Source organism: Odocoileus virginianus, chromosome 18, assembly GCF_023699985.2.
Source record: "Odocoileus virginianus isolate 20LAN1187 ecotype Illinois chromosome 18, Ovbor_1.2, whole genome shotgun sequence".
Lineage (NCBI taxonomy): Eukaryota > Metazoa > Chordata > Mammalia > Artiodactyla > Cervidae > Odocoileus > Odocoileus virginianus.
The window spans coordinates 46487629-46499414 of record NC_069691.1 but is presented as its reverse complement, the minus strand read 5'-3'; the positions used below and the strand labels follow the sequence as shown (position 1 = coordinate 46499414).

Below are 11786 nucleotides of genomic sequence, written 5' to 3'. Positions count from 1 at the left end.
TGGAAAAACTTTAGCCAAAGAATAAGTTTAATCAGTGACGTGTGAACTTGCAGAAACAAAGGAAAATAGTCAAAAGAGATGAAAGACTGTTAATAATGTAGTGACTAAGCACAGTCAAGGACCTCAAAAGAGATAAAATAACATTAATAATGTAGTGACTAAGCACAGTCAAGGACCTCCAGTTCCTCCTCAAGGACTATGGATAGTGTGCTGAACCATCTCCTGCGAGCTGTTGCATAGAAATTGAAACCCCCACCGGGGGGGAGAAGTTAACTACTGATGACCAGACGGTAGCTATGACAGAAGCGGCCACAGTCCTGAGAACTGGCCTTAGGGAAATGGGAGCAAACTGACCCTAGGACTAAAGAGTAACTGAGTAAAAACAATCAAGATGATGCTGGTCAGACCTCTGATGGCCAATTTCAAGTTGACTACCAGAGCTGACTGTGCTGTTTCTGCATGTAGCCCCGTCCCTCTGACTACAAAAGCTCTTGCCCCCATGGTCTTGTGTGCGTGTGTAGGGCGGGGGGTGGGATGGGGTAGGTTAGCCTTTAGACAGATGTCTGCCCTCTCCCCAGGTTGCCAGCCTCCAAAATAAAGCAAACTTTCCTTTCCACCTGCCTGGCCCCTTTATTGGCTTTTGAGCGGCTAGCAGCCAGACGTGGGTTTGGTTACCATAGCAGGCTTTGAGATCTGCTTCCAGAGAATATGAAAACTCGCCCAAAGACCCAGAGACCTTTAATGCTCAAGCAGACACTAGAATACATGCCTCCTCAAGAGACTCACAGTCGTGGGTGGGACAGTGGGTGCAGATAAGTGTGCTTGATAAGGTGTCCCCCTAGTCCCTGCTGCAGAGAGAAGGCAGACGGGTAGGGAGTGGGCTGTGCGGATGCCCCTGAGCCTGGCTGCCCCGCATCCCCTGCCTTCTCCCTGACCCCAGGCTTACTGTGACATCACCCAGGACCAGCCCTGCCATGCCTTTCTGATGGCTGCCACTGAAGCAGCCACGGCTGGCATTGTGTCAGCTTTGGTTCGGGGCCCAGGTTGGGAAATTTTGGACTGGAATGAAAAGAAAATGCTCCAGCTGCTAATTCCACTGCTCATGGCACTCAAGGGACATGCCCAGGAAGCTTCAGGTCTGTGCCAAGCCGAGCCAGAGCAGAGGGTGGGCGGACACCTGCATCCTCTTACCCGGCTCCTGCAGAGCTGATTTAGAGGCCAGAGGGGGTGCAGGATTGGAGCAAGTGGCTCAGGAAATGAGGAGATTACAGTGATGAATCAAAGTAGATGGGTTGGCCTCAGTGAATATGCCAGTTAAAACGATCCCACAGGTCTGGACCAGAGTTCTGGAAGAACAGAACCATTAAGAAGCCATGTCAAATGGTGGGGGTGGTGTTGGGGGTGGAGAAGCTTCACACGGCTGGTTGACTCCAGCCCGTTTCAGTAGAGGTCAAGTGGCTCAAAAGAAGCAGCCCCCTGTCTTCCCCTTCTCCTTCCCAGGCCACGGGCTTTTGTCCTTTGAGCTGTGACTAGTGTGGGACTCCATAGGCTTTTTTATTTTCCACTTTGTTTACAATCTTTTGCACTGTGAAGAACTCTAGAATAGGCTGTCTGTTATTTCTCAGTGTCTTCTTTCACTCTGATAAAACTATAATGCCATAGTCTGAAAATCCTCAAAGTTTGCTGCATGAGTTTCAGTTCTTCTCATTTCAGCATAATGATTTTTTTCTTCCTTTAAAAGTTTTAGTTTGGTTAATGTCAGCGTACATCAGGGACGGGTGTGTGTGTGCAGAGTGAGTGTGTGTGTGTGTGAATGTATTTACAAGCCGTCTTTCCTCCAACTCATTTTAAAGTTATTTGACAATGCCAACAAAGCAACAGGAATATCACGTCTTAAAACTTAAACCATAAACCCAATGTTATTTGGAACTGCTGTGTTTTATCGAAAATACCTAAATATATTAAGAAGAGGCGGAGTCATCTGGCAGAACGGTGGTGTAGCTGTGATAAATGAGTGTCTGTATAAAGGAACTCGAATATAGAGCGTTCATCCAGGGCTTGAAAACAATTAGGGATGGGTTTCAGGCTGCAGTATCATGGAAGACGTATATCCAATGGAAATCCTTGCTGGCAAACTCCCTGAGGATTGCATGCTCATAAGGCACTAGAGAACCAGTGGGCTCCCATGGAGTCTAGCCTAAGGAAGATACATAAGGTGTGTGTTAGAACAGAGAGTCTGCATCTCTTGGCACAAAGGGCTGTGTCCTGAGAAGCAACTCTGAAGGCCAATGTCACTGCTTTCAGTGATTCTAGAACCGGAACGCCTGGCCCAGCCCTCACTAGCTGCGAGGTACTAGCACGGGGGTGAAGGTTCGATTCCTGGTCAGGGAGCTAAAATCCCACATGCCTTGTAACCAAAAAACCAAAATATTAAATGGAAGCAATCCTGTAGTAAATTCAATAAAAACTTAAAAAAGGTCCATGTCAAAAACCTCTTTTAAAAAATGAGGAATAAAAAAAAAAGAACAAAACAACTGACTTGAAGGGAAGTGTGATATTCTGACAGTGGAGCGGGAGTTAAAAAAAAAAAAAAAGGGCCAGTTTCTGGAAAGTGACATCTCCTAAAATAAATATCTACTAATTTATTGTCATACACTCAGTGTACTCAGCAAACTATATTCATTTAGTTTTGAACATTTTGTCAGCCTTCGACATGAAGTGAATGATGATCATTTGTTCAAGTGCTCCTAGTTGTAGAGTTCTCTTTTGTCTTTGACCGAAATATTAAATTAATTCAACCATTGCAACCACTGACCTGATATGTTCTTAAATATGGTGGCAACAAACGCAGATTTCATAGGTAAAATCTGGATGAAGGATTCAAGCACTGAACTCTGATTTAATTTAAATCTCTTAAGAACAAACATTTGTCTCAAACGCTATAACTGAGGCAGCCAGAGTATCTAGAAGGATGCCTACTACTGAGTATTAATTTTAAGAAGCAAAACTGAAATAAGCACGGGGCATCTGCAAGAACTGTGCTGAGACACTGCCACATATTCATGCTAAATGCCCTTCAGAGCACAAGGGAAGTGTGTATCCGAATGTGTGTGTTCACCTGAGAATTTGAGAAGTTCTCAGGAGGTAGAGGAGATGGTGGGGAGGAAAAAAAGGAGACCAAGAGCAGAGGTGAGAGAAAGGGACTCTTCACTCTCTATTTTAATTTTTTGCGGTTTAAAAATAAATTACTGGCATATAATTGATTTACAATGTGTTAGTTTCAGAAAGTGAATAAGAACTAAAGAGCCTCTTGATGAAAGTGAAAGAGGAGAATGAAAAAGTTGGCTTAAAGCTCAACATTCAGAAAACTAAGATCATGGCATCTGGTCCCATCACTTCACAGCAAATAGATGGGGAAACAGTGGAAACAGTGGCTGACTTTATTTTCTGGGGCTCCAAAATCACTGCAGATGGTGATTGCAGCCATGAAATTGAAAGATGCTTACTCCTTGAAAGGAAAGTTATGACCAACCTAGACAGCACATTAGAAAGCAGAGGCATTACTTTATCAACAAAGGTCCATCTAGTCAAGGCTATGGTTTTTCCAATGGTCATGTATAGATGTGAGAGTTGGACTATAAAAGCCGAGCACTGAAGAATTGATGCTTTTGAACTGTGGTGTTGGAGGAGACTCTTGAGAGTCCCTTGGACTGCAGGGAGATCCAACCAGTCCATCTTAAAGGCAATCAGTCCTGGGTGTTCATTGGAAGGACTGATGTTGAAGCTGAAACTTCAATATTTTGGCCACCTGATGCGAAGAGCTGACTCATTTGAAAAGACCCTGATGTTCGGAAAGATTGAAGGCAGGAGGAGAAGGGGACAACAAAGGATGATATGGTTAGATGGCATCACCGACTCATTGGACATGAGTTTGGGTAAACTCCGGGAGTTGATGATGGACAGGGAGGCCTGGAATGCTGTGGCTCATGGGGTCGCAAAGAGTCGGACACGACTGAGCGACTGAACTGAACTGAACTGAGTTTCAGGTGTACAGAAAAGTGAATCAGTTACACATATACAGACATCCACTTAAAAAAAAAAAAAGATTCTATTGGGACAATTTCTGAGAAAGTTTCCCTGGTGGCTCAGATGGTAAAGGGCCTGCCTGCAATGCAGGAGACCTGGGTTAATCCCTGGGTCGGGAAGATCCCCTGAAGAAGGAAATGTCTACCCACTCCCGAATTCTTGCCTGGAGAATCCCATGGACAGAGGAGCCTGGCGGGCTACAGTCCATGGGGTCACAGAGAGTCGGACACAGCTGAGCCACTAATACTACTCCCATATAGGTCATTGCAAAGTATTGAGCAGAGTTCCCTGTGCCATACAGTAGGTTCTCACCAGTCATCTATTTTCTATATAGTAGTGTGGCTATGTCAGTCCCAGGCTCGCAATTTATGCCCCTCTCCTCCTATCCCTGGTAGCCGTGAGTTTGCTTTCTACATCTGTGATTCTGTTCCTGGTTTTTTTTTGTGTGTGAATAAGTTCATTTTTACCCATTTTTAAAGATTTTACATATAAGCGATACTATATCGCACTTGTTCTGTGTCTGACGTACTTCACGCAGTACGCCCGTCTCTAGGTCCACCCATGTTGCTGCAAATGGCATTAGTTTGCTCTTTTTTTGTGGCTTAGTAATAGTTCATGTCTGGATTCCAAAATTTGGAGGCAATATGAAAATTAGGGGCAAGAGATAAGAAATATTTATCCTGAATCAACCACAGATGACTCCCGGGTATTGATGAGAGGGGTTAGAGCAAATGATACAGCTGAATTGGCTGAGGAGAGACTCCAGAGATTACTGATGTTCTTGTGCCATGTAAAGGCAATCATGGCAGATGGACATGGACAGAATCCCTAGAGAAAAGCTCCTTGATGCTGGGAAGGACTGAAGGAAAGAGGAGAAGTGGATGACAGAGGATGAGATGGTTGGGTGGCATCACCAACTCAATGGACATGAGTTTGAGTAAGCTCTGGGAGTTGGTGATGGACAGGGAGGCCTGGCGTGCTGCAGTCCATGGGGTCGCAAAGAGTCAGACATGACTGAGTGACTGAACTGAACTGAATAACTTTTTAGCAAAAGGAATGAATTTCTAAGCACAAAAGGGAAAAATCATAAAGAAACAGTTTTGATTCAGCAACAAATTTTAATTTCCTGAACGTCAAAGACAAAAGAAATGACAAATTGGGTAAAGTCCTTATAGTATTTTTTCAGCTAAAGAATTATCAGCTTTAATGTCTAAATAGCTTTTTACAAAACAATATGTACATATCATACCTAACCTCCTTCCACTTACCTGCCCCCCAACCACCAGTCCACCTGCACCCAGGAAGGGTGCTCTAGCCCAGCTGCTCTCTGGAGAGGTGTTTCCTGCATGGACAGCAATCAGTTCAGTTCAGTGCTAAGCTTCAGTCGTGTCTGACTGTTTGCAACCCCATGGAGTAGCCTGCCAGGCTCCTCTGTCCATGGGATTCTCCAGGCAAGAATACTGGAGTGGGTAGCCATTTCCTACTCCAGGAGATCTTCCCGACCCAGGGATTGGACCTATGTCTCTTTCATCTCCTGCATTGGCAGGCAGATTCTTTACCTCTAGCACCACCTGGAAAACATCTATGGGTAGCAATGCAGACCAGCAAACTTCTCTCTTCCCTTGTGCGGCAAACATATGTTCTCCAGTGAATTCTGAATCCCAACCTGGGGGAGGAACTCCCCTGCCAGTGTGGTCCTTCTTTTCTTCCCTAACCCTGGGGTATTCTTGGAGTCCTCTAGACCCTTTGTATTAAATAGTTACTCCCCTGTTATCCTTTATAACTCTTTTTTTTTGGTAAGATTTTTTTAATGTGGAACATTTAAAAAATCTTTATTGAATTTGTTACAATACTGTTTCTGTTTCATGTTTTGATTTTTTGGCCATGAGATATGTGGGACCTTAGCTTCCCAATCAGGGGTCAAGCCTGCACCTTCCTGCACTGGAAAGTGAAGTCTTAACCAGTGGACTGCCAGGGAAGTCCCTCGTTTAGAATTCTTTATTTTTAATTAATTATTTTAATTGGAGGCTAATTACTTTACAATATGGTGGTGGTTTTTGCCATACATTGACATCAATCAGTCATGGGTGTGCATGTGTCCCGCATCCTGAACCCCCCTCCCTCCCTCTCCATCCCTCTGGGTTGTCCCAGTGCACCGGCTTTGAGTGCCCTATTTCATGCATTGAACTTGAACTGGTCATCTATTTCACATATGGTAATATACATGTTTCAATGCTATTCTCTCAAATCATCCCACCCTCACATTCTCCCACAGAGTCCAAAAGTCTGTTCTTTACATCTGTGTCTCTTTTGCTGTCTCGCATATAGCGTCGTCGTTACCATCTTTCTAAATTCCATATACATGCATTAATATGCTGTATTGGTGTTTCTCTTTCTAACTTACTTCACTCTGTATAATAGGCTCCAGTTTTATCCACCTCATCAGAGCTGACTCAAATGTATTCTTTTTAATGGCTGGGTAATACTCCATTGTGTATATGTACCACAACTTCCTTATCCATTCCTTTGCCGATGGGCATCTAGGTTGCTTCCATGTCCTGGCTATTGTAAACAGTGCTGCAACAAACACTGGGGTGCACGAGTCTCTTTCAGATCTGGTTTCCTCGGTGTGTATGCTCAGCAGTGGGATTGCTGGGTCATATGGCAGTTCTATTTCCAATTTTTTAAGGAATCTCCACACTGTTCTCCATAGTGGCTGTACTAGTTTGCATTCCCACCAACAGTGTAAGAGGGTTCCCTTTTCTCCACACCCTCCCCAGCATTTACTGTTTGTAGACTTTTTGATTGGCATGAGATAGTACCTCACTGTGGTTTTGATTTGCATGTCTCTGAGAAGGAGTGATGTAATTCTTGATCACAAGCTTTTCCTGTTCCAGCCCTGCACAGTTTCTGTCTCCTGAATGGACCCTGCACATCTTTGCACTTCTCTGCTGCCCTCCCAACGACTTTACAGATGCTGCTGCTGCATCGCCGCCCTGACCTTCCCAGATCTCACAGTTCCTCTTGAATGTGAGGGACAAAGAGTATGGGGGTGTGTTTGACTGGAGTTGTCTGAGGTCTGTCCCCTCTGCACCAGCCCACTTTGCTCAGTTCTATCATAGCAGTCTTCGCTGGGAACATGCGATAAGGATTTCTCAGTGCTTCTCCTGGACCAAGCACTCTTTTTTTCCCTTTCAGATGAAGTTCACTGTGGCTACAGACCCAAATTTTCAAACTCAACCGTGATGCAAGCTCACGAACTGTTGAACGTCCAGGATGGTGAGTTCCCATGGCAAGTGAGTATCCAGGTCTCGCGGAAACACCTCTGTGGAGGCTCAATCATACATCGGTGGTGGGTTCTGACAGCTGCACATTGCTTCCCAAGAACCCTGTAAGTTTCTGAGGCGTTGTCTTACTTTATGTCAGGTTTCCTCCATGCATTGTCTGGGCTGGGTAGCTTACTGGGTTACCACATGGCACTTGTGAAGCCATGGGCTCCACCCCAAGTGTGTTCCCGCTGGATTTGTACCGAAAGGTATCTGCTCTATACCTATTCTCTCAAGTTAACCATAGCCCAACGTTGGCTGCTAGTTGTGACTATGCATCCAGTATTGGGAAATCAGTACAAAGCTTCCCTTCCCCGGCCTGCCCTCACGCTGGAGACCATGCACTGTATTCACTCATTGTATACATACAGGTGACCACATGCTGCTTTAAGTGATGACAATATGGTGGTCCGCAAGACAGTCAAGTCTCCAGTTGTCAAGGAGTTCACAGTCTAGTTTCTTGGGTGGATTCACCCCCACTGTCTTCCATGGGAAAGTCCCCTTGAGCTGACTGTTCACTAGCTCAGAGTTTTGCTTGAGTTTAGACCCCTGACTTCTGCCACTCTGATCTCTAGCCACTCTTTGGCCACTGTACACCCAATGCTTTGGACTTCTCCGTATTCAACTGCAAACTCTACTGTTTACAAAGTGTTAAAGTGTTAGTCACTCAGTTGTGTTTGACTCTTTGCGACCCCATGGACTGTAGCCCACAGGGCTTCTCCATCCATGGAATTCTCCAGGCAAGAATACTGGAGTGGATAGACATTTCCTTCTCCAGGGGAATCTTCCTGACCCAGGGGGATGGAACGTGGCTCTCCTGCATTGCAGGCAGATTCTTTACCGTAAGGGCCACCAGGGAAGGCCGATTGTTTATAAATGTGTCTGCAAGTGAGAAATGCAATGTGACTATTATTATATTGTAGTTTGTAGTTATTATATTCATTCTTTAGGTTAGAAGTGACCTTGGAAAATATCACTGTGGTCATGGGATCCAGAATACTCAAGGACTCCCACCTGGAGAGAAAGCAAGTGCAGAAGATAATTATTCACAAAGATTATGAGCCACCTCACCTGGACAGCGACCTCTCCCTCTTGCTGCTTGTCACACCGATACAATTCAATAGCTTCAAAATGCCCATCTGCCTGCAGAAGAAGGAGAAGACCTGGAACCGGTGCTGGATGACAGAGTGGGTGACGGCTCCTTCGTATGGTATGTACCTTCCCTTCCGAACCCAGAAAAAGCTCACATTTAGGCATAATGCCTAAATGTCTAGCCCCGGGCTAAATGGCATGATGCTTTGGAAGACTCAGGTCTGAATTTTGGCCTCATCACTCTCACTTTGTGATTCCAACCACCTAACTCCCCCAGGTTATTTTCTTTCACGTTTTCTCATCTGTAGAATGACGATACTTCAGCCTTCAAATAAGCTGTGTGGATTAAATTAAGTGAGATTAAACATGTAAGGTCCTTACCATCAAAAGAAGCCTGGAACACAGACAAACCTAAATACATGGGAGTGATGGTAATTTCTTTTGGAGCCCAGAAGCACTGTAGAAAGAAAGTTTGGATTTTTCCCTCCTAGGTTGTTTTATAGTCACATCTCCCCAAATGTTTATCATCAGATGAAGCTCATGTAGACTTCCCTCGTGGCTCAGATGGTAAAGAATCCACCTGCCAATGCAGGGGACAAAGGAGATGTGGGTTCGATCCCTGGGTCGGGAAGATCCCCTGGAGGAGGGAATGGAAACCCACTCCAGTATTCTTGCCTGAAGAATCTCATGAACAGAGGAGCCTGGTGGGCTCCATGCAGTTGCAAAGAGTTGGACATGACTGAGTGACAATATTTTCACTAAACCACCATCCTGAGATGACTCTGAGACAATGATTCCCCAACCAAGCACAGTCATCCTTCACATCCGGGGCGACCAGACAGGGATGTGGGAAAGGAATGAGTGGGATCCTCTTGGAGCCAGGTTGTTTCTTTCCTTCGAGATGGCACCTTTAGGCATGCCATCCTCCTGGCTTCTCCACTGGCCTAGCAGAGATGGATACAGAAGTTAGGCTGTTATGAACCTCTGCACAAGGCAAAGCCTGGCTATGAGGAGAGATGGTGGGGTTACTGAGAAAGCTCATTCCATATTCACCAGGCAGAGGCTGGGGTGAGGGTTTGGTAGGCTGCTTCCGGAGGGAGTGAGCTTCCCAATGGGAAGGAGAGAAATAAGCAGAGATGGAGAAACCACTCCTGGGAGATGCTGGAGAAGAGACTGAGTGGGCATTGCATTAGGTCACTCTAAGTCTGTGATGGCCCGAGTGTCTACATCCTTTCCAGGGCCTCCACCCTCATCACTTGTGGGCCCATCCCTCTCTGTGGTTGAGCAGGGCTCATCCTCACTCTAGCTTCCTCACTTTGCTAGACCAAAAGGACAACTTCAACACATACCTGCAGAAGCTGAGAGTGGTGCAGATTTCCTGGAGAGAATGCAGCCAGAGGGTAGACCAGCTCTCCAGGAACATGCTTTGTGCCTGGCAAGAACTGGGCACCAAAGGCAACTGCCAGGTACTCAGCCCCCATATCAGCTCCAATGTCCACAGGCCCCACCACATTCTGGGTTCCCAGGAGGGAGACTAGGAGGGAAGCCCTAGCCCAGGGGTCCCCAACCTCTGGGCCATGGACAGGAGGTGAGCTGTGGGTGAGTGAGCCCAGCTCCATCTGTATTCACAGCTGCTCCCCATCACTCTTATTACTGCCTGAGTGCCATCTCCTATCAGATCAGTGGCAGCATGATAAATGTAATGTGCTTGAATCATCACCAAACCACCCCCCCCCAACTGGGTCCAGGGGAAAACTCTTCCATGAAACTGGTCCCTGGTGCCAAAAGGTTGGATACCAAAAGGTTGGATACCACGTCCCTGGCCCATGCCATCAGGACCCTCTCACTCTGCACTCTAGTTAGAGGTGCTGTTCGTTGCTCTAGACTGTTCCTTCTCTCTTTTCTCATTCTCAGGGAGACAGTGGGGCACCTATGGTCTGTACTGTCCACGGAAGCCAGAGGCTCTTCCAAGTGGGTGTGTTCAGTTGGGGCATACGATCTGGCTTCAGGGGGAGGCCTGGTATGTTTGTGTCTGTGGCTCAATTTCTTCCATGGATCCAGGAAGAGACAGAAAAGGAGGGGAAAGTCTACACCTTCTCAGGAACTCAGAGAAGAAGCTCCCTGCATCATGTTCTGTGGTACCCCTTATGGTTCGGCTTGGGGGTCTCAAGTACAGGTTACCAGCATGTTTACTGGTGATAAATCAGGTCACTAAGCTTCAGATCCATACTATCTTCTTCTCCTCCTTTCTCCCCACCCATCCTTACACAAGTACCTATGAAGCATTCCAGGGTTTCTCTGTCAGACCCTGGAAGAGGGACATGGACTCTGCGATCCCAAATCTCACAGGGGCTATTGCTCGTGCTGCTTGGTAGTGGGATGTGAAAATCAGTGAATCCCATGGACATCAGCACATGGCCTTACTCCTGTTCTGTTATTACCAGTTGATCAGAAGTTGTGCCAAGTGGAAAGCCATGTGATGAATAACTAGTCATTTAGTGAGTCATGGGTGGTTAGGTGGCAGAAGCTTTGTGGGCAAGGCAGACACATCCATATACAGATTAACGCCTATTTCTATGATGAAAAATTACTGCCTACTCCAAAAGGGAAGAAGTATGACTGACCTTCCACAAGATGGGTTATCTGTCTGACCATCCTCAGCCTATGCACAATGGCCACAACAGGGTACCCTGAGGGCGCTCATCCTCTATATGGAGTTGTACTTTCAGTGCCTAATTTAACACCGTGTCCTCGTGACTCAATTAAGGGACGGGGTTAGAGGATCAGTGAGCAGGTCACACTTAAATTCATCCTGACATTCCTACCCAAGATTTTGTATTCCTTCTTTTATATTTTACAAAGAATTCCATTTAATGTAGGCCATCTCTTATCCAGGGTTTTAGTCTGTCAACTAAACAAACAGAATTACTTCTAGCTGTGCCAGGTTACTCATTAGAATGCAGATTTTCTCTAAAGTGCTCTCAGACTGATACATTTGGTCCAATCATATCTTACTTTATCCTTTGCCTAATTCTTTTAGAGGGCTTTCTTGATGGCTCGGTGGTAAAGAATCAACCTGCTAATGCAAGAGACATGGGTTTGATTCCTGGGCAGGAAGATCCCCTGGGTAAGGCAATGGCAACCCATTCCAGTATTCTTGTCTGGAAAATCCCAAGGACGGAGGAGCCTGATGGACAGTCTGGGGTCACAAAAGAGTCGGACATGACTGAGCATCTAAACAACTCCTTTAGAATCTCTTCTCACACAAAATCCTCAAGTGTC

General features: G+C 45.9%; 1 protein-coding gene across 1 annotated transcript; it reads left to right on the top strand.

Moving 5' to 3' along the window:
* Positions 1 to 995: 995 nt before the first annotated feature.
* On the top strand, positions 996 to 10844 carry PRSS51 (serine protease 51). The gene is made up of 5 exons (XM_020896704.2): positions 996 to 1136; positions 7285 to 7477; positions 8363 to 8622; positions 9828 to 9970; positions 10419 to 10844. Exons 1-5 carry the CDS (start codon positions 1076 to 1078, stop codon positions 10701 to 10703), a joined length of 942 nt encoding a protein of 313 aa, XP_020752363.2. The 5' UTR covers positions 996 to 1075; the 3' UTR covers positions 10704 to 10844.
* Positions 10845 to 11786: the final 942 nt, after the last annotated feature.